This window comes from Heteronotia binoei, chromosome 11 (genome assembly GCF_032191835.1).
Source record: "Heteronotia binoei isolate CCM8104 ecotype False Entrance Well chromosome 11, APGP_CSIRO_Hbin_v1, whole genome shotgun sequence".
Lineage (NCBI taxonomy): Eukaryota > Metazoa > Chordata > Lepidosauria > Squamata > Gekkonidae > Heteronotia > Heteronotia binoei.
The window spans coordinates 17359882-17383333 of NC_083233.1; the positions used below are offsets into that span (position 1 = coordinate 17359882).

General features: G+C 46.7%; 1 protein-coding gene across 1 annotated transcript; it reads left to right on the forward strand.

The window, feature by feature from the left end:
- The first annotated feature begins 1422 nt into the window (after positions 1-1422).
- LOC132579755 (START domain-containing protein 10-like) lies at positions 1423-23047 on the forward strand. The gene is made up of 6 exons (XM_060250390.1): positions 1423-1765; positions 15204-15351; positions 17580-17683; positions 17996-18113; positions 19962-20014; positions 22743-23047. The coding sequence occupies exons 1-6, from the start codon at positions 1610-1612 to the stop codon at positions 22962-22964; spliced, it is 801 nt and encodes a 266-aa protein (XP_060106373.1). The 5' UTR covers positions 1423-1609; the 3' UTR covers positions 22965-23047.
- Positions 23048-23452: the final 405 nt, after the last annotated feature.

The window sequence follows — 23452 nt, forward strand, 5'->3', positions numbered from 1 at the left end:
CCCTTTGACAAAGCTGTAGGGGGAGAGGCCAAGAGAGGCAAACTTGGCAACGAAGCCAGCAGTAGTCACACCAGGCAAGTCAGGCAAAGAGCAGCTCAGTTGCTGGCTGCGTGTGCAAGCTAGGAGGGCTGCAAACAGGGGGAATGGGGGGAGCCAGCCCGGGGCCCCTAAAGGCATGGGGGCCCACAGGCCAGTGGCTCCTTGGCCTAATTGTTAATCAGGCCCTGGGGACACGAGCTCTGTTGCTTAGAGATGAGCTGTAACTCTCTGGGGTATGTCCTGGTCCAGGCCTCATTTTGAACAGGAGCTCACAGGAGCAGAGCTCTGGAACCTCTACATTTTCTTGTTCTCTTTCTTTAACCCCTCCCCCAGAGAGAGTTCCAACAATACGTTGTGGCTAATAGCCACTAATGGTCCTCTACCCCATATGCTTATCCAATCACCTCTTGAAGCTGTCAATGCTTGCAGCCGTCACCTCCTGTGGCAGTGAATTCCATGTGTGTTAATCACCCTTCGGGTGAAGAAGTACTTCCTTTTATCCATTCTAACCCAAATGCTCAGCGATTTCATTGAATGTCCACGCGTTCCGGTATTGTGAGAAAGGGAGAAAAGGACTTCTTTCTCTACCTTCTCTAAGGTAAAGGTTAGCACCAGTCATTTCCGACTCTGGAGTGACGTTGCTTTCACGTTTTCACGGCAGACTTTTTATGGGGTGGTTTGCCATTGCCTTCCCCAGTTCTCTACACTTTCCCCCCAGCAAGCTGGGTCCTCATTTTACCGACTTTGGAAGGATGGGAGGCTGAGTCAACTTGGAGCCGGCTACCTGAACCCAGCATCTGGTGGGGTTGAACTGTCATGAGCGGGGAGCTCAGACTGCAGTACTGCAGCTTTACCACTCTGCGCCATGGGCCTCTTTTACCTACTCTATCCCATGCATAAGCTTGTAAACCTCTATCATTTCTAATCGCATGCATAATCTTGTAAACCTCTATCCCTTCTAACCCTCTATCCGTTCTAACCCGACTGCTCAGCAATTTCATCGAACGTCCACAAGTTCTCCTATTGTGAGAAAAGGACTTCTTCCTCTACTTTCTCCATCCCATGCATAATCTTGTAAACCTCTATCATGTCACCCCCTCAGTCGACGTTTCTCCAAGCTAAAGAGCCCCAAGCGTTTTAACCCCTCTTCATAGTCCGTCCTAAAGGCTGGTGACCGTGCAAAAATTGGGGTTCCCCAGCGGCCCGGGAGCGCCCTGCTCTGCCGCCTACCCTCCCTGCGGCTGCTGCTGCGGCCCACGTGGCGCCTCCGCGCGGACTGTTGGCTGTGGAACTTTGGCGCCGCCTCCTCGCGGCTTTTCAAACCTGGGCCACGTGGTGCCGCGGGTGCCTTGCCGGGCGGGCTGTCCAATGGGCGCTGTCCTCTCTCCCGTGGGGGAGGGCGCGCCTGAGGCACCTGCCGGCGGCGGATTCCGGAGGGCAGAGCGCGCTGGCGGAGGCGCAGCAGGGGTCGGCTCCTACGCACAGCGCTGCGCCGGTGGCGGACGGGCCGGGCTTTGCCTTCCCACTTGGCGCCGTCTCGTCGGGTTCCTCTTCTTCGTCGTCGAGGCCCATGGAGCCGGTGCAGCTGCCCGACGAGGCCGCCTTCCGGGCTTTCCGGGCGCAGTGTGAGGCGGAGCAGGGCTGGCAGTGCCGCTACAGCCGGGAGGGCGTCGGCGTCTGGGGGCAGCTGCCGCCGCCGGGAACCTGCGCCGTGCACTGCGTCAAGGTGAGAGAAGCGGCCGGGGAGAGGCGCGGGGTTTTGTCCTCCTCCCCCCCCCTCGCCCGTGCCGTGGAAACTTCCATACGGTCCAGTTTGGCTGGGACTGTACCACTTTGGGGGGAGCGGGTTTGACGTTCCTCCCCGGGAACTGGGGGCGGCGGAGTTTTGTTCTCCCCCGCCCGTGCCGTGGAAACTTCCATATGGTGGAGTGGTCCCGCTTGGGAGGGACTGTACCACTTGGGGGTGGGGGGCGGGCGGGCAGGTGGCCGGTTTGACGTTCCTCTGCCGGGTCGGGGGGGATACTCCAGATTTCCTTCTCTTTTTTTAATCTCAATTTTTTTTAATTGAAAATGCAAATAGCTTGCATAAAATCATAAAGCTTCAAAATACGACGCAACTTAAATTTCACACATAGATAATAACGCAAAAAACTAAACCTAAGTTAAATTATTAGCGAAATGAATTCTCCCACGTCGAAGAAACTAAGCTCAGCCCTGCTTCCCCCCCAACCCTCCCCCCCCCCGGCTGTTTTCTACAAAAATTGAAGGGTTCGGATGAGGAGGGAGACTAGAAACAGCCACCCTGAAGGAATAGTCCTGAGAGTTACCAATCTCCAGGTAGCACCTGGAGTTACAACTGAAATTACAACTAATCTTCAGACTGTGGGAATCAGTTCCCCTGGAGAAACTGGCAACTCTGGGCTCTTGGATAGTCAGAGTTTAGAAGAAACTAAAGCCTCTCCTCAGGCTTCATCCCCTAAATATCCAGGAATTTCCCATCCTGGAGTTGGCAACCGTAGATAAGAGGGTGGAAGACATACTGTTTAATGGTGTGTTACCAACCCTGGGTGGGGTTTGTGGCACCTGTGGATGTTGTTAAACATGAGGATGGTTAAAAAATTAGAAGGAACGTTCCAGTTCATGTAAGTTCTACACTTCCTTCTTAGAATTAAACAAGAATTAATTCAACACCAACTCGAGACAGAGAAATCTGAAGTTCGAGAGGATTTTCACACTCGCTGCTAATTGTGTGCGAGCAAAAGAGAAACAGGATGAAAAATAATGAGAAAATTAATTTAATTTCTGGCCCATCCCTTTCCAGGAGCTTCAATCGAGTTGCAGTGTTTACAGAGGAGAAAGACAACAGAAGCATACTATTGAGCATAGAACCAGGTCCCAGAAAGACTAACACTTAAAAGTTCTTCTTGATCATACTAGGAGAGACTTGAACATGTGCTTGAGTCATCCCACAGATGTCAAAATGACTTCAATACTCAGTTTTGGCTGGAGCATTCCTTCGGAGATTAAAACTGCAGAAACTGACATTCTCTTAATAGCCCAAGAACGGTGTCTTTGGATTCCGTCTGAGATTTAGACTTAGCAGAATTTCTTGCTATCTGGGGCAGAGAGGGGTCAACATGTGGGCTGGATTTAGGGTTGCTGTGATCCTCCACGTGGTGGCTGGAGATCTCTTGGAATCACAAGAAGATGATATTGGATTTATATCCTGTCCTCCACTCGGAGTCTTAGAGCAGCTCACAATCTCCTTTATCTTCCTCCCCCACAACAGACACCCTGTGAGGTGGGTGGGGCTAAGAGGGCTCTTACAGTAGCTGCCCTTTCAAGGACAACTCCTACGAGAGCTCTGGCTGACCCAAGGCCATTCCAGCAGCTGCATGTGGAAGAGTGGGGAATCAAACCTGGTTCTCCCAGATAAGAGACTGTACACTTAACCACTAAACCAAACTGGCTCTCCAGCCAACAGAGATCAGTTCCCCTGGAGAAAATGGCTGGTTTTGAAGTTGGGCTCTATAGCATTATACCCTGTTCTCCCCGTACCCCCCCCCCGCCCCCCCCACAATCTCTAGGACTTTCCCAAGCTGGCAACCCTAGCTTGGCTCCATGGCTGGTTCTGCAGCCCAGACATTGTGTCAATGGTTTGGGGCAGCAGAGTAGGACCCTTCTCACCCCACAGCATCAGCAGCGCAAGAGAGGACTCCTGGGCCCATGCCCCCTTTCCCCAGCCAGGCATCGATGCTGCTGCTGCTGCTGCAAGGTCTTATCTGGGCCCCAGCCTGTGGCATAACGGGGAAGACACTGATGTTTGTACCTTGCATGGGGCAGCAAAACACATCAGAAGAGCCCTGCTGAATCAGATCCAAAGTCCCTTTAGTCCAGCATCCTGTCTCACACAGTGGCCAGCCAGGTCTTCTGGATGGCCAACAACAGGGCAATAGAGGCCAAGGTCTTCCCCTGATGTTGCCTTCTGGCTCTGGGATACAGAGGCTTATTGCCTCTGAATTTAGACATAAGACCATATGTTTACGGAAGGGTAGAGGATTGATCCCTTTGTTTTTAGCATCTACCGCTTATCCTGATTGGCCTATTAGAATAATGGACAAACTGAGGTCAATTGGATTATGCCCAGCTAATCTTTTGGAAATAGGTTTATGTAAAGCTAAATCTTTGGTACACCGATGCTTGACATTGAGGCTCAAACTGATGAAGCACTCTTACCCAGCATGTATAGCAAGTTAAAATCTTGGTCTGGATTTGCTGCAGCCCCATGTTTATCTAAGATCATGTATGAAAAGAATAGATGGGCCTTTCCCAGGGCGCATTTTGATGCTCTCCCTTCTAATGTATGGCAAAGCAGGTTTCTTCGCTGGCCCATCCACCAAAGAAGCTGTATATGCTCAGAAAAGAAAGTTGAAACTGTCACACACATTCTTTTACATTGTGAGCTTAATTCCAGAGAGAGACATCAGTTAATACTTCCATTACTCTCGAAATTTAAACCTCTGGATAATTATCGGAAATTTGCAGATGTCATGCTACTGAAATACTTGTTGGAAGATACTAAGAAGTCTGTAATTCAGGCAGTAGCAAAATATTGCTTTTTAAGCCATAAATAAGTGGAAGTTTTTAACAAAGTAGAGATGGTTAATAATGCCATTTTTAAGGTTTAACGTTGGTAGAATTTGAATATGAGAATGCTTTTACATAGTCAGAAATTGTGGTCTGTGACTGAGATTTTTTGTATATTGTTATTGCTGGTCAATTGACCGTAATAAATTGAAATTGCAAATTGCCTCTGAATGTGCAGGTTCCCCTCAGCCACCATGGCTAGTACCCACTGGTAGACCTCTTCTCCATGAATCTACCTAATCTGCTTTAAAGCTGTTTATTCCTGAGCCATCCTCTGGCAGCACTTGCCACATTTTAATCTCTCTCTGGGTAAAGCAGCATTTCCTTGCGTTCTAGTATTTTGGGAGAGGGAGAAAAATTCTTGTCAACTTCTCTCTCATGTCCCCCATTAGAGTCGTCTCTTTTCATCTCTAATTCTCTTGGTTGCCCTCCTCTGCCCTTTTTCCAGCTCTGCAATGTCCTTTTTGAGACACGGTGACCAGAACTGAACCTTCAGGAGGCCCCGCCGGCGTCTGGCCTCTCTCAAATTTCTGCTCTTAAAGGCTTTGGATCCTGTTAACGTGGCTGTCCGGGACAGGAAAGTGCACAGAGCTCCTACCAGACTTGAATGTGCATTGCAGCCTCTCTGCATATGAGATCACTTGATGCAGCTTGGTCACCTCGTTCTTCTGGCTGAAATTATGCCTTGGAGGTTTCTAGGGCAGGCACTGTGCTTACCATCTCATTAAATCTATTCTCTTTAATTTCCACATGCATCATAGTAGTTAGAGTGACTGCAGAGTGTGTTTTTCTTCTCTATTTCCACTCGGGTGAAAGCTTTAATCTCTGCTCAGGGGTGTCACTCGAAACAGGATTGCTTGGTTGATCTGGTTTAGAGGGTCTCACTGAGCGTGACCCTCACTTGGCTCGCGGTGGAGGGAGGCAAAAGGCTGATCCCCGTACAGCACAGGATCATGGGGCAACCCCCACGGACTGGCTACATGAATTATGTTTTCAAATGATGGTTTATTTGCAGCATCTTGCTTATCACGCCCCTCGATCAGCGAATGAGTTTCCTGGAACGGAAGAGCCCAATCTATTGAAGATTATCGTACCAAAATACTAGTCGATATAGAAACAGAATAAAACACAGCTGTAAAAATATAACATTTCAGCAGGAATGAAATATTAAAACCAATAGTTAAGTTGCCGGCAATAAAAAGAAGCAGAACTAAATCCCAAAGAAGACCACGCTACTGGGGCGCTTTTGCCATTTCGCACAGTGAGGTCCAGGGATTGAATCAATCTCTCCTCAACGGGTGACAAAATGTAAGAAGTCCTTGCCCAGTGCCAGGCAGACAGCATGCCCCATTCCAGATGAATTTCCAGAACGGAGGGCCTTCCAAATCTGGGGTGTCACAGCTTTCCAGTCTCTGCTCCTGTCCGCTCTCTGACTCTTCCACAAAAGGGGGAGGCGGAACAGGGCCTCCAGTAAAGATCTGAAGAGACAGGTGCCAACACAGTGGTGGTGGGTTGTGGGACGTGTTGTCAGGTGGCAGCCGACTCATGATGACCCTAGGGTTTTCAACACGAGATATTTGCCATTTCCTGCCTCTGCGGAGCAACCCAGGACTGCCTTGGTGGTCTCCGTAGCTCCCGTGATCTAGCAAGATCAGATTAGCCTGGGCCACCCAGGTCAGGGCTTGGTGCAAAGATACCGCCCAAATATTCACACATTGTTCAAGAGGAGTGGCATAGTGTATCCATCCCATTTGCTTGCCAGCAAAGGGCTGTTTTTAGGGCTGGATGTGCCCCTCCCGTTGAAGCCACAGGCATCAGCATGCTCTTGTCCAGTGGGGTCTTTTGCTTCTGCGACCCCTCCCTAGAGTTCTCTGCGTATTGCAACAGATACAACTGAATTGAGATGGACAGCGCAGGCGACTGGTCTTGGGGATTGTTGTTATTTCATTTTGTTGCTCCCACCAACTGTGATATCTTGGTTACAGCATTGAACTAGGATCCAGAAGACCCTGGCTCAGATCCTGTTTGCCCTGAAAGCTTGTTGGGCAACATTGGGCCAGTCTCAGGCTAATCTACCTCATAGGGCTGTTGTGAGGATACAATACAGGCAAAGAGAGCAATGCAAGCCACTCTGGGTCCCCACTTGAGAGAAAGGCAGGGTAGCAATGTCGTGAAGAGGTCAGTCATCCACAGACTTCTCCAGGCAGAGTAGATCTGGGGTGACCGAGCTGGCTCAGGAGCCACATTTGGCTCTTTCACATGCATTGTGTGGCTCTTGAAGCCCTCACTGCTCCATTGGCTGGCTTGGAGAAGGCATTTCTCTCTTTAAATCATTTCTCCAAGCCAGCCAGCATTTAAAGTTAAGGTTGCTTTCTTTCCACCCCTCTCTCCCTTCCCCATCCATCTATCTATCTAGCTATCATCTATCTATCATCTGTCTATCTATCATCTATCTATCTATCTTTCTATCCTCCCTTCCCTCTTTCCTTCCGTCTTGTGGCTCTCAAACATCTGATGTTCATGTCTTGCGGCTCTCAATCATCTGATGTTTATTCTATGTGGCTCTTCCATTAAGCAAGTTTGGTCACTCCTGATGTAGATGGTCTTTCTGGCAGTTTCTGTGAGGGTGGTTGGGTGATAGAAAAATATTGGCTTTTTCCCCATGCAAGGGAGCTGTACAGTCCATCTTCCCAACTGTTCTCCTGAAAAGGACAGAAGGCAGAGAGCTGAATGCTTGGTTCCAAAGCTTCCCCCCCCCCCTCCCCCAAAACCTGAGTGCTGAAACTGTACTCATTTCTCAGCATCTTTTCACTCAAGATGTGTGGCATATAGGAGGGCTGATCCAGAAATCCTTTCTGCTGCAGTTATCTCTGAGTGTGTCTTTGCTCACCTCACTCTTGGCTTAATGGGTTTGTCTTCTTGTATGCAAAAGGGCACAATAGGGAAGCCAGCAGCAGAATTTGCCAACAAAACAGTGGAGCACGAGGTGTCCGCATGCAGGACATTATGGTCCAGTCGTTTCCAATCTCCACAGGGTTTCACCACTGTGGAAATGTCCTTGACATGGGGGCTCCAGTTTCTAATGTTAGTCAAGCCAAAGGAGAATACAGGAAAGTTTCTCCCAGTTTCAGCATGGTCTGAGTCATCCTTGTTCTAGTCAACCAGGAAGCTGGCTAACCAGATCAATGATTTACTAGGCACCAAGCCTTCCCGACTCATTCAGGGACGTTATGGAGCCGTACTTGTTTTATGGGGGAAATTGGACACAGTGGATTCCATCAACAAAGCTGAGAGAAACGTCCATACTAGAAGATAGAGCACATTTCTACGAGATGTTCGAGTCCAGTGGCACCTTTAATACCAACAAAGTTTTATTCTGGGTGTACGTTTTTGTGTGCATGGACACTTTGTAAGAGAAACAGAAGTCATCAACCATTATAGGTAGGTAGAGGGTGAGGAGGGTGTTGCCAGAAAGGACTAATTAGAGTCAAGATGCATAAGTAACTGTAATAAATATAGCTAAGACCTGATGGAGGCAATTGGTAAGACCTCTGATTAGCAGCAAATTAGCGTACAGCATAATAAAAGAGTTTACAAAAAGGTATGAGAACTGAATGACATTAGCATGTGTGGTGAGATAAGAAACTGATATCTCTGTTAAGCCCTGGGTGTTCCATCGCCCTGAGTGTTGTAATAACTTTGTAACTCAGCAGTCTTCTGTTCTAGTCTGTTCCTGAAATTCCTTTGCAATAAAACAGCTGCTTTGAGGTCACCTGTTGAATGTCCTGGCTCCTACAAGTTTTGTGTTTTGTGATTCTTGACACCAGATGAATCCATTTATTCTGTAGGGTTTAACATTGATTTTAGTTTCTTTCATCCAATTGTAGCTATATTTATTGCTCAGTTACTTATGCATCTTGACTCCAATTAGCCCATCCTGGCAACACTCTCTCCACCCTCTACCTATCTGTAATGGTTGGTGGCTTCTGTTTCAGTGTATCTGAAGAAGTGTGCACGCACGTGAAAGCTTGTACCCAGACCAACATGGCTACCCACGTGAACAAAATGTTTGTGTTAATTAAAGGGACAGTGATATATGTCCAGGCTGAGAAGTAGGTAGTACTTTAGAGCAGTGGTCCCCAACCTTTTTGGCACCAGGGACCGGCAGGGTGGGGGAAACGCAGGGGGGGAGACTGAATTTGGCCTCACCACCCCCTCCTCCTCCTGCGTTGCCTCCTCCTCCCTCTGTGTTTATCATGTTAAGCCAGGGGAAGCATCTTCCTGGCTCTTTAAAAGCTCACCTCTTCCCCCCCCTCCCCCCCCCCCCGCGGCGGCAGCGGTGAGCAATCTGCTAAACAAGCGGTGCTGCCTTTGGCTCCAGAGGCAAAGGCAGAGCGGCTTGTTCAGCGGTCACTCGCCGCTGCTGCCACGGGGGAGGGAGGTGAGCTTTTAAAGAGCCAGGAAGGCGCTTTCCCCAGCTTAATAAACACGGAGGAGGAGGTGACACGGGAGGGAAGGAGGCGGCACGGGGGGGAGGCTGTGAGATACTGCAGGGGGGGGCAGCTCGGCTGGGGGCCCGGTGGTTGGGAACCGCTGCTTTAGAGGAATGATTTTTTTTAATTTTCACGTAGGATCCCAGGAATTATAAAGCCCCTGCACATGACACAAGATTCTAGAGCACTTTCTCATCTTTTGCAGGGCTCTCTTCAGGCCAGGGTGCTTGTTGGTTTGCTTGGGTTGTATCCCACCCTACCACCAAGGAGATCAGAGTGGTGCATGTGATGTGACCCCCCCCCCCCCATTTATCCTCTCAACAACCTTGCAGTGTTGAGAGTGACTGGCCTAAAGTCAACCAATAAGCTTCATAGCAGAGAGAGGGCTTCAGCCCAGGGAGAGCACACTAATCTAGGTGTGTCAAATGTCCTGCCCGTGGGCCAGAGCCAGCCCAACCAGGGCTTTTTCTCCTTCCTCCTTCACCTCCTGTCCTCACCCTTTGAAGCTCCAAGGCTGACAAAGTTCCCTGCTCTTTCAGTTCCCTGCCTTTTCTGCCTTGTCTTTGCAGGCAGGAGCAGGAAGCAAAGCTGCAAGGAAAATGTGGAATGGATTTTTCCATTAAGGTCTCTGTGCCCAGATAGATAGGATCCAGAGACCTTAATGGAAAATCCATTCCACATTTTATGACACACATGGCCCAGTCCCATTTGTGTCAGCTCCAGCCCTCCTAGCAAATGAGTTTGACACCCCTGCTCTAACCTCTCCTCCAGATGGGTTCTTGGGCCTCACTGCTGCCCATTGCGGGACCTCAGCAATGACAGGCAGTCAGTATCCTAGTTAGTTGCATCCTAATTAACTGGCATGATGTCGCTAATTTGTAACTGCAACTACTTTAACAAAAAGCAGTGTTTAACAAAAGCTACTGTTTGCTTATTTAGAAGATCCGTATTGCTTCTCCAGGCCAGCCAACGCAGCTTCCAAGTAAAACAATAAAACAGGCCTAAGCAAAGAACAATTGAAACAAATCATCCTCATAAAAAGAACTAAAACAGAATCAATGAAAACAGCAAACAACAAAACCAAGCCAAGGTGTAAAGGTAACAAAGACAAGCAATTGCAAATTATGTTAATTACCTCTTTGTCAAGCTAGGTGGAGAACATAAAACAGATGGAATCCCTTTGCTAACAGGGTGAAGAGAAATGCTTTGGCCTAGCACCTAAAGAATGTTTAAAGAAGGTAGTCCCCTGTCCAAGCACCAGTCATTTCTCAAGGGGTAAGGGCATTCCAAAGGTGAGGTGCCAACACCAAAAAAGCTCTGTCTCTGGTTGCTGCCTACCTCCCCTTTGCAGGTGGGGGCACAGAGAGCAGGACCGATTGTCCCACTCATCTTACCCGGTTCTCACATTCCTCTTCTCAGTGGGGCTTCTTTCCAATTTCACACTATCTGCCCTGGGGCTATAGCTAGTGTTGGCTTTTTTGCGCAGCAAACAGAAACCTGTAAAAATCAGTTTCTGTTTGCCGTGCGAAAAAGCCGAAGCTAACTGCAGCCCTGGGGCAGATAGTGTGAAATAGGAAGGAAGTCCCGCTGAGAAGAGGAACGTGAGAGCAGTGTAAGGTGAATGGGAAATCGGCCCAGGTCTTGAGGAGAGGATCTTCACTAGTAGGCTGGACAGTGTGGCAGGAGGTGGTCTTTCAGTTACCTCCAAGTCCCCTAGCCATTTAGGGCCTTATAGATAAGAAGCAGCATTCTGAGTTGAGCCTGAAAATGAATGGGAAGCCAGCTGATGTAACTGCATGGTTAAACTACTTTCATTTACTGCTGAAGTTCAAGTACAGTAAGAGTGACTCTTATTCATGAGGGAGAACCCATTATTTGTCAAACTAAAACTTCCATGTATATAGCCATAGTGACCAAATTGGTTGAGAGCCATGCAAAGTGTGTGAGAAATCCCCTCTGCCGCCCCCCCCCCCCCCCAAAAGGCCTATAGCAAATTAGGAGCCTGCTCAGTACATAGCATTTCTTGGGAGAACTAGCTGCTCTTGGAATATGGGTATTATACTATGAAAAGCAAAAGAAAAGAACATATTTCCTGACGTGCTACTTCCAACAAGTGATCCCTATGACAAATCTCATTTGAAATACCCCGACGATTTAAGGCATGATAATTCTTACTAATTAGGAATATTCCTAATCATCTAATCTAAGAAGAGGACATTTTCAGCAGTTTTTTTTTTTAAAGAGCCCCAAAGACGACGAGACACCAAAAAAAGAGGACATGTCCTCTAAAAGAATGTTGGGTGACCGTTTCTTGAAATGTTCTAGAAGTTCAGCTTAGTCCTGAGAGACGGCAAATAGAGGCCTAGACTGGAAAGTCCCGCTTGGAGGTTCCTCATTGCAAGGCCACATTGTCCTCAGCTGTCCAGGAAAGAAAGTTTTGCAACTTTCAGAGTGCATTTTTCCCTTTCAACTTTATCTTGCACAGAATAGTTTGCACAGGTCAGTGGAGTCAAGTCTGTGTCTAAAATCTCGTAAACTGTTTTGTTTTGCCTTTTTTTAAAAAAAAAAAATTAACCTTGCAAGGAAGGAGAAAATATTTATGTAGCTGATAATAACATTGTCAACACAGTTATATAAAACTTAATAACTTCTACTAAAATGTAGCTAACCAGTAGTTAAAATTTATTCACTGAAATAGTTCAAAGTTAGAGTCCATTGGCACCTTTAAGAACAATGAAGTTTAATTTCTGGGTATCGGTTTGTGCGTGCATACAAAAGCTTACGGCCAGAATTAAACTTCATTGGACTCAAACTTTGTTCTGTAGCTGCAGGCCAACACAGCTCCCTGCCTGATTTTAAATAATAGTTATTTAAGTAGTTGAAGTCACTGGTGGCCGACATTGGCCTTTGGACACACAAGAAATACCCCTGCCGTTGCATATTACAGGAAGGTTCCTGGGGCCAGCCCAGCTGTCTTTCCAGTAATCTTGTTTTCTGTTCCTCTTCTCCTTGAGAAATAATCTTCCCAAAAGCCCAAAGGGGTTCCCAGAATACCCCTGACAGCTATACTGAAGCAGCAGAAAAGAGCTAGCGTCCAGTGTTCCTTAAAAGGTAAAAAGTAGTCCCCTGTGCAAGCACCGGTCGTTTCCGACTCTGGGGTGATGTCGCATCACGATGTTTTCACGGCAGACTTTTTACGGGGTGGTTTGCCATTGCCTTCCCAAGTCATCTACACTTTCCCGCCAGCAAGCTAGGTACTCATTTTACCAGCCTCGGAAGGATGGAAGGCTGAGTCAACCTTGAGCCGGCTACCTGAACCCAGTTTCTGCCGGGATCAAACTCAGGTCGTGAGCAGAGAGCTTGGACTGCGGTACTGCAGCTTTACCACTCTGCCATGGGGCTCTTAATCCAGTACTTCTTAATGACTAACAAATTTGATGCAGGGTATGGAGCTCTCATGAGTCACTGCTCACTTCTTTAGAACAAAAGTGCATCTCCTGCCATAAATTTTGTTAGTCTTGAAGGTGCTACTGAACATTTGGACCAATTTTGCACTAGGCCTTTAATCCTGGTTTAGCCCTGGCCCCAAACTGTCATTGTACACGAGAATCAGATAACTCTATGATTATATGATTTTAGTGTAGAATGTCAGCTTGGGGATAGGGCTAAACCAGGATTAAAGGTCTAGTGCGAAATTGGTCTCTTTTCTGCTGCTACAGACGAAGTTCATGAGCTATACTGTGCAGTTTGGTGTAGTGCTTATGTGCGCAGTCTCTTACCTGGGAGAACGAGGTTTGATTCCCCACTCCTCCACGTGGACTTGCTGAGGTGACCTTGGGTCAGCCACAAGTTCTCTCAAAGTTTTTGCTGTTAAAAACGAATACATGACACCTAAGAAATTGGCAGAAATGAATAATCGGGTGTCAGACAGATGCTGGAAATGTAAAAAACATGAAGGATCTTTCTACCATATGTGGTGGACTTGTGAAAAAGCAAAACAATTTTGACAAATGATTCAGAAAAAAATGTCAAGAATTTTAGGTGATGACATTAAGAGGTCTCCAGACTCTCTTTTGTTGGGATTACAAATGGAAACTTTTCCAAAACAAGATAGAATGATGGCGTGGTACCTGCTTTCAGCTGCAAGGACATTGTATGCGCAGGTATGGAAGCAAGATAAAATACCAGAAAAATGGGACTGGATTTTAAAAGTTTTGTCATGGAGTGAAATGGATAAACTTACAAGAATCTTAAAAGACTATGATTTGGAAAAGTTTAGGAAGGAATGGGAGAAATTTCAAAACTATGTTGAAAAACACTGGAAAGTAAGGGGACAGTGATTTTTGATAAAAGCTGAAGGAGGTGGAATAATGGACTAGAATGTATAAAGGGGATTTTTTTTTTTTTACTGAAAAATGAAGGTGAACTTACAGAATTAACTTTTCTTATTTTATGTTTTTGTTTCTTCCATATAGAAATAAGGTTTTAAAAGTGAGATTCTTGATTTGTTAAGTTTCCTTGTTTCTTTTTTTTTAATTTTAAAACACGGGCGGGGGTCAAGAAAAAGGGAGGGAGGTGAAGGGGGGGGAGTGATGTATTGTTTTTATTTTGTATTATTTTACATTTTTAATAGATTTCTATAACAATATATTGCTAATAAATAAAATTGTGTAAGCAAAAAATGAGTTCTCATACTTAAAAAAAAAGTTAGAAACTACTGAGCTGGATACCTGCTTTTTCTTTTAAATAAAAGCTGGGCATTCAGAAACACTAGTAGAAAGATCCTTATAACATTATGACAGTGTGTCAGTTGCAGCTTTTTAAAAAGTAGGGTGAGGTGGTGACTGAGCAGAAATGCACAACTTTTCTTCTGCACAGCATGCAAACCTGCTTCGAATGCAGTATTTCCAAAAAGATCACCCCAAAACCAGGACTGGAAAAGATTGCAGCAAAGCAGTTGGATCAGGGGAGCAACTTTGCATGGATGCTCCAACCCCCCCCCCCCCCACTCATTTCAGTTTGGTCTCCAAAGTGGAGCAAAGCCACCATGTGTGAAAATAGCTTATGGAAAGCTGGAGAGTGTGGCTGTACCTGCAACAACAGGAATGATTAAGGATGTCAGGGAAGTATCATTGGCTTGGGAGTTCTTTCCCGATTCTGCATAAGCAAAGACTCCAGTGTGCTTGTGAAATGTGTCTCTCTACGGCTTTGTTGTTTAAGTCAATGAGGATTCTCCCCTGCCCTTCCCTTTCCTTGAGAGAGGAGTACTTGGTTAGTCTACCCAGCGACAAGCACAAAGAGGGCATAGAGGTGTAACAGCTTTTGCTTGCATGTCCAGATGCCAGGCAGCACTGCAGGGAAAGGAGAGAAACGAAGGCAAGTATTTTTGCTTGCATCCCCTGGACTGTAGCTCTGCCGCAGCTCAAGCTCACAATGTTCTGGCTGCCATTTGTACGTTCTCCACCCTACCCATATATGGACAATTACAGGAGCAAACAGAAGCAAAATCCCACTGGGGGGTGGAGTCTGAAGAGGGCAGGACTTGGGGAGTGGAGGGACCTCGGCAAGGTATAATGTCATAGAGTCTGCTTTCTAAAGCAGCCATTTTCTCCTGTGAAACTGATGGCTGTCATCTGGAGATCAGTTATGAAAGCAAGAGGTCTTCAGGCAACACTCAGGTGCTGCACTCTTCCCCTGGCTTTTCTAGTGTGAACTGGGGTCTTTGTCCTTCTTCTAGTGGGGACCCCTTGGTCCTCCAGTTTTTGCCATGGCAGGCTGGGGAATGGGAGCAGCCCTCTCGGTAGGTTTTGTGGCAGAACATTCCGGATGCAGAGGAGAGAGAGAATCCAGCCCTCTTTGAGTGGTTCTGTGCGTAGAGCTCATACTTCCTCCCCGCCTTTCAGGAGCATCTTCTGGCTCTTAAGCCCGATTCAGCCACTCCATCTGAGGGCGTTTGCCCGTTGGGTCAGGATGCCATTGGTAGGCGGAGTCTTGTCCATTCTAGCATTGCTCTTTCCTCCGCAGTGCCGTGTGGAAATGCCGGGCGTGACGGCCGCGACAGTATATGACGTTCTACACGATGCAGACTACCGCAGGAAGTGGGACCCCAACGTCATTGAAACACACGACATCGCCCGCATCACCGACAATGCCGACGTGGGCTACTACTCATGTAAGTGGAGACGGCCCAGGAGGATCCTGGTGTAGGGAAGGAAGAGCAGGCATGGCTAGATGGAGACTGAGCTACAAATTATCTCCCCCACCCCACCCCAGAGAACCAACATAGTGTAGCGGATGCAGTGCTGGACTAGGGATCCCAGGATGATATTGGATTTATATCCTGCCCTGTACTCTAAAGCAGGGGTTTCAAACATGAGGGCTCCTATCAGGCCCCCCAGCAACTGGCTGTCATCTGCTTCCTTCTCCCTCTATCTTGCATAACATTTTGCTTTGCAAGGGTTGCTCAGGAGCTACTGAGCATTACCTCTATTTTCTCCATTGACTGAGGCTCCATCCTTGGAAAGGAAGGGGGAGGCAGAGCTTTGTTTTTTCAAGGTGCTCTCAATTGCACAGCAGAGCTACTGAGCCAAGTTTTTCTTCCTTCTATTGGCTGAGGCTTCTCCCTCCCCCCAGTCCCCTGGGGAAGGCAAGAGAGAGCCAGAGCTTCCTTTGCCCAGTTCCCTGGATCCCATGGGAGAAATACAAAGAAAGCACCTTTAAGACCAACCAGTGCTAACATTTTAAGTATGTTTTAAGTTTAAAAAAATATATCTATTTAATTGTGTTTGTCTGTATCCTTTATAAAGTTTCTATCTCTGCTACCTAATCTGAGAGCCAGTTTGGTGTAGTGGTTAGGTGTGTGGACTCTTATCTGGGAGAACCGGGTTTGATTCCCCACTCCTCCACTTGCACCTGCTGGAATGGCCTTGCATTAGCCATAGCTATTGCAGAGGTTGTCCTTGAAAGGGCAGCTGCTGTGAGAGCCCTCTCAGCCCCACCCACCTAATAGGGTGCCTGTTGTGGGGGGAGAAGATAAAGGAGATTATAAAGGAGTCTCTGATTCAGAGAGAAGGGCGGGGTATAAATCTGCAATTCTTCTTCTTCAATAGGAACACATATGGCCTGGCCCAACAAGGTCTCATTTTTGTCAGATCCGGCCCTCATAACAAATGAGTTTGACATGTCTGCTCTAAAGCATATGTAAGGTGCGTTTCCCAGCTGTCTGAATAGCCAGGGTGTGTGCTGCACCCCCCCACACACACACACACACCTGCATGAGCAGTCCAGTTCTCATGTGCGTAAGCAGCCTTTGCCTCTCCTGGCAGCAGAGCGGAGGCTGTGCAAATGCTGCGATGCATTTCACAGACCACTGACATTTTCAAAGCCAGGATACTGCAGTGCCAAATTCCTTGTATGATCGCACCCGTTGAGAAAACTCCCCTTTTGCTCTTCCTTCAGGTGACTTTTCTGGCCGCCTCGCAGTTTTGTGAAAACTGGTTTACTGTATTCCGTAGGTGTTTCATGAATTGGGATTGTAATTGTATCTTTTGAGTTCATGCCTGCTTTGTTAGATCACCCGGAATATGGTAGGAAAATAGCACAGAAATATTTAACATAAATGAGATGTTTACCTGACCAGTTAAATTGTAGATCGGGGGGAGGGGTCCCTTGGGTTTTTGGAAAGGATGTACTTTGCACAACTTATTTGAGGGAGGGGAGGAACTGTAACCAGCTATTACTTTGAAAGCAGAATTTAAAAATGGCCAATATCTGTGGTTAGTTGGATGGATGTATGGATGGTTGGTTGATCTGCTTGTGGTGGGGGGAATCCTACTGAATTAAGTAGGGCTTACGCCTGACTAAACATGTATTAGGATTGCTCTTTTGGCTTCCTGCACCCTGAGTTGTTGAGTTTTTGGGATCACGAGAAGCCATACAGATGTAGGTGGAAAGCAACTTTAAGGTGGAGAGCCACTCTGGTGTAGTGGTTAAGTGTGTGGACTCTTATCTGGGAGAACCGGGTTTGATTCCCCACTCCTCCACTTGCACCTGCTAGCATGGCCTTGGATCAGCCGTAGCTCTGGCAGAGGTTGTCCTTGAAAGGGCAGCTGCTGTGAGAGCCCTCTCCAGCCCCACCCACCTCACAGGGTGTCTGTTGTGGGGGAGGAAGGTAAAGGAGATTGTGAGCAGCTCTGAGACTCTTCGGAGTGGAGGGTGGAATATAAATTCAATATCTTCTTAATCTGATAGAACACTGGGCATCAAAAACTGTCCCTCTAGAATCACAAGAGCCTCCAACTTGGTCGCCAAAATCATTGGCCCCCAAATACAATCCCGTTTGTGTTAACTCTGATCTCTTAGCATGATTCTGAGTCATTTTTTTCTTTCCTTCTCTGCTAGGGAAGTGCCCAAAGCCCTTGAAGAACAGAGATGTGGTGACGCTGAGGTCCTGGTATGTCCTGGATAAGTCGTATGTGATCGTCCACTTCTCTGTCAAGCACCCGGTGGGTGGATGAGAGAGGCAGCAGGAAATGGAGTGAGTGGGTGGGAGCCTTAGGAATTCGTAGAGGATTTTGCAATTCCCAGACTTTTCAATGGGGAAAGCAACCCATAGCAAAATGCAATCACCTCCCTGGGTGAGTGGGTGGGACTGGCTGCCAAGGCTATTTGTGTGACCCCATTGATACTGGAGATGGAGGCTCACCATAGGGTCCATGTCTGGGTAGCCATTTCAGTGGCCTGATAAGCTGCCCATCATGTGCTGCCTTCAATCAGAATGGAATCTGACAGTTGATTGTCTGGCCTACCCTCCACAGAAATACCCTCCACGCAAGGACCTGGTGCGAGCTGTTTCGCCCTGGGCTGGGTACTTGGTGCAGCCAACTGGGAACAGCAGCTGCAGTTTGACTTACCTGGCCCAGGTGGACCCAAAAGGTAAGTCAGGTAGATCCTGTGGGCTTCTTTAAATTGTGAAAATAACCCTCACGAAGAAGGACAGGTACAACCCATGTCTGATCGCCTAATTATCAGCAATTGTAAAAAAGCTGTTGAAATATAAAAGAGAGTACTGTTGGCAACAATAAGGGACAGATTATTTGAGGTACTGAACTGTTTTGTTGTTCAGTTGCACAGTTGAGTCCAACTCTCTGTGACCCCATGGACAAAGTCACACCAGGCCCTCCTGTCTTCCACCATCCTCCGAAGTTTGCTCAAATTTGTGTTGGTTACATCAGTAACGCTGTCCAGCCATCTCCTTTTTTGCCATCTCCTTCTTCTTTTGCCTTCTGTCTTTCCCAGCATCAGGGTCTTCTGCAGTGAGTGCTCCCTTCTCATTTGGTGGCCAAAGCATTTGAGCTTCAGCATCTGACCTTCCAGGGAAAAGTCTGGGTTGATTTCCCTTAGGACTGACTGATTTGCAGTCCAGCTAGTAAGATATGCTCCCCTCTTAGCCATGGGATTTTGCCCATTGTGGGCCTTCCTGCTAGCTACTTTTACCAACTTCAGACTCCAGCATTACGCAGAACCTTTTCTCTTGTAAGGCTCAATGCCCTCCCCTCAGCGCTTTTAACTGGGAGATTTAACAGTACACCTTTTGCTGACAGACTATGCCCTTGTGCAAGTGGGTCCATTGAAACCATGTCTCATGTATTATTAGAATGCAATTATTATGTTAATATTTAGTGCAGCTTTTTTATCATTAATTCTTGATAGTATCTCAGAGCTTTCGGATTCATATAAACTGCTGTATCTATTAAACAACAAAGATGGGAGCACAACTGATGCTGCGGCAAAGTTTTTGCAGGCTGCTTTTCTTACACATACAGTAGTGCATCGTAATTTCAATTTGTATCAGACAGATTGACTTTTGACTTATTTTTGTAGATTTTAGACTCTTTTAGAATGTTCTTCTGTCTTGACTCAAGTTGGCATGTTTTACCTATTTGTATGCATATGTGTGTACATCTATTTTCTTTCTCTCTCTCTTTTCTCTCTCTCTTTTAATGCCAATAAAGGTAACTAACTGAACGTACATATAAAAGATAAATCTGAAAATCCTTGTCAGTGTATTTAGATCCTTTTCTCAGTACTCTGGGAAGCTGGTTGAAAATTAGGCATGAGAGTTTTCCCGCAAAATGCATTGCTTTGGCCTCAAAGGATCTTCATTTCAGTTTTGCAAATGATGCAGGACTTGTATTACGGATTAAAATTTTGTCAGTGACTTCTGTTGAAGAGAAAAATAACTTCTTAAGATGACAGCTAGTTGCTCAGGGGCCTCATTCAGTCAATACAAAAAAGATTACATTAGAATCTAGTGCAGTGGTTAAGTGTGTGGACTATTATCTGGGAGAACCAGGTTTGATTCCCCACTCCTGCACCTGCTGGAATGGCCTTGGGTCAGCCATAGCTCTGGCAGGAGTTGTCCTTGAAAGGGCAGCTGCTGTGACAGCCCTCTCAGCCCCACCCACCCCAGTTTAAAGGGTCCATTCCTTTACTGCTTGTAGACTATCCGAATGCTCTTTGACAGGTTTCACGTGTGCTATTCCTTCCGAGTTTGCTGGTAGAACACAACTTCTTGCCAAATGGCATTCAACTTGGGTGCACGGCCAGCAAACTGAACACGTGTCAAAGAATCAGGAATTTGCCCTTGTGTTTGTGAGAACCAAAGAAAAAGAACCACCAAAGGATGCTCAGATCTCTTTAACATCCCCCTGGCAGCGAGGACATTGTGATTGTTAAGTGCAGGTCAATGAAGCTCTTTCTCGTCTCTCATTTCTAACCTAGGATCGCTGCCCAAGTGGGTTGTAAATAAGTCTTCGCAGTACCTCGCACCAAAGGTGAGCCTGCTCTCTGGCGGAACTTTTTTGTTATTATTTTAAAAATTTATTCAATCATTAACAGACAAAGAAGAAAGTATACAATGTAGGCAGTGATAAAACACACGAAGGCAAAAACAGTTACCCATTTACAGATGACAAGGTGTGTACTGCTTAATAAGATTTCACGATACATGGAGCATTTTGCAAGCGAATCCGTGTAAAAGGGATCACTATTTCGCAAGAATAGGGGACCACTTAGCTATAAAATTCAGTTGAGCTTGATACGGATTGACTCGATTTAAACCTGCTGAAATTTTGTCCATAATTCTATGGTCCAAAACCTTGGATAGCCAAGATTCAGTTGTCAAAGCTTTGGTGTCTTTCCATGAATGAGCTAATACTGACTTTGCCAGCAGTTAAGAGCACAATTACCAGAGATAATTTAGCTTGAGACAGCTTAATGTTGGACCAATTATTAAGTAAAATAACACCAGGATGTAGAGGAATAGTTTGGATAATATCATTAATAAAGTGCATAATATGCCCCCAAAATAAAATAACATAAGGGCATTCCCACCAACAGTGCAAGTATGAAATGACTTGTCCACAACCTCTCCAGCAGAGCAGAAAAAATTAATTATTAATATGTGCAAAGCGGAGAAGGTTATGATACCACTTTGCCATTAACTTAAAGTTCTGCTGGAAAATATTTAAAGATCTGGTACAGAGCGCTTCTGATGACTAAATCTGTTCCCACTGCTCCGGAGATAAGAGCAGTTTACAGTTGTTATGCCGTTTGGCACTGTAGGAAGGTAGACCTTTATGAAGAGAGAGTAACAAGATTTGGTATAGTTTAGAAATAAGGCTTTTTTTGGAGAAGTTAGGATGAGACAACAAAAATTCAAACAATCGCAACAAAAATTCAAAACCCGTTAATGGGCGAGCACAAGCTTCCCGAAACTGAGGACTTGTAACAAGATGACGAATTTGAAAATACTCAAACCGTGGTAAGCAAAGAGAAGATTTCTGTTCCATTTGAGCTTTAGAAAGGAATTCTTGTTTGGAAAAGAGATTGAAAAGATATATTAAGCCAGTCTTTCTCCAGGTGGAAAAGGCCACTAGGTTGAACTGGGGGGAACCAAGGTTGCTCTGGGGAACTATTTTAACGGTGGCATCAGGTCATCATCTATTGCCATTTGGATGCGAGGGGAATGGATTGTTGTGGGGGGACGTTTTTCTTTGGCCCAAGTTAGGGGTCCACCCACAGTATAGGATCCGTGTTTAGCTTTGGAAACAATGTCTCCTGAGTGGCTGGCCCTCACTGCTTTAAATAACGCGAGAACATAAGATGAGCTAGCTAGTCCAGCATCCTGTTTCACACAGTGGTCCACCGGTTGTCTTGGAGGACCAACAAAAACAAGGCCCAGAGGCCAAGTGCTTCTCCTGATGCTGCCTCCAAACACTGAGTTTTAGGGGTTTATAGCTTCTGACCATCAATGGGCCCTCACCACCATGAGTCTATCTCAGGGGTGTCGAACTCATTTGTTATGAGGGCCGGATCTGACATAAATGAGACCTTATTGGGCCGGGCCGTATGCATCATAAAATGTAACGCCAAGTATGGGAGAGGTAAACTTTATAAAGGACACAAGCACACACACTCAGCCTAATCCACCTCACTGGCTTGTTGAGCCTCAGCCAACAGAAGGAAGAGAGGCTTGACTCTAGCTCTGCTGTGCAATTGAGAGAGCCTGGCAAAGCTAGCTCTCCTTCCCCCACTTCCTCCCCAAGGGAGGAAGTGTTCAGTAGCTCCTGTGCAATTAAGCAAGCCTGGCAAAGCAAGTTGGGATGCAGAAGAAAGCAAGAGAGGAAGGAGAAAGACAACAGTGAGTTGCTCGTGGGCCTGATAAGAGCCATCTGGGGGCCTGATTCAGCCCCCCAGCCACAGGTTTGACGCTCCTGGTCTATCTCATGCCCTTCTAAAGCCATCTCTGCTCGTGGCCATCACTATGTCCAGTAGCAGTGAATCTTAGAATTGAATGACATGTTGAATGAACAAGTATTTCCCTGTGGTCATCTCAAATCCATTAGAGGCTGGATAGCCCTGACCTTTGAACTGGGATTGCGCTAAATGGCTTCACATTTGATCAAATGAAACAGCCTTATGCCAAGTCAGAGCTTTGGTACATGCAGGCCGGTATCGTCTCTGGCTAGTAGCAGGTCTCCAGAGTCTCCCATTCAGTTCTTCCACCTGGAGAGCCAGTTGGTGTAATGGTTAAGTGTGCGGCCTCTTACCTGAGAGAACCAGGTTTGATTTCCCACTCCTCCACTTGCACCTGCTGGAACGGTCTTGCATCAGCCATAGCTAGCACAGGAGTTGTCCTTGAAAGGGCAGCTGCTGGGAGAGCCCTCTCAGCCCCACCCACCTCACAGGGTGTCTGTTGTGGGGGAAGAAGATATAGGTGATTGTAAGCCTCTCTGATTCAGAGAGAAGGGCGGGGTATAAATCTGCAGTCTTCTTCTCCCTCGTGAGGTGCTGGGAGTCCAGCCAGGATCATTCTGCATGCAAAACATGTCTTAAGCTGCAGCCCTTCCATTGCGTGGCTCAGGTTCAAAAGCCTCCTTGTCCAAGGGCCACAGGGAAACACTTCCAAGCGAACATTCTTCTGTCCTTGTGGTCTCTGCAGTGCAGATCAGTCCCAAGTTCAGCATGTTTTTTTTTAACCTTCTGTCTCTTTATGGCCAGATGTTGAAGAAGATGTACAAGGCATGCTTGAAATATCCCTCCTGGAAGCAGGGGCACAATGCAAACTTGAAACCTTGGCTGCACCCGGAGCAATGCCAGCTTCCAACTATGGTACTGTCAGAACTGACTCTCCAGCATTCTTCCTCTCTGGAAAACATCGACGAAAGTGGCTTAACGGAGGTCGGGGAAGAGAGGGGAGACACCAGCGGTTCAGAGAACTGAGGCTCCCTCTGCACTGTGGGAGGCTGTGCTTCGTCTACCGTTATGCCTTTTCCAATTGGTTTTACAATAAATGGTGGGAAAGACGTGTTTCTTTGTGGAACATTATTTTGGTTGCAAATGAGGCGTCAAGTATTTCCATTTTCAAATAAAAGATCTCGTTCCTAGCTCTTACGGATGTTAACTGAGTTTGTAAAGGCAGTGGCCAGTGAAGTCTCAAAAGGCACTGTTTGTAAGGTGGACACGTGCCAAACTGAATACGCGGAGAGCAGGATGAGTATCCTCCTGCATCAATTGAGTAGGACCAGAACTATTGCTCAACCCATGCTGAGTACTAGAGATTGCAGATCCCACCGTTTTGCCACTGAATTTTAAGCATGATGGTTCTAAGCCCCACCCTGACCTGGCTAGCCCAGTCTCATCAGATCTCAGAAACAGCCAGTTTGGTGCAGTGGTGAAGTGTGCGGGCTCTTATCTGAGAGAACCGGGTT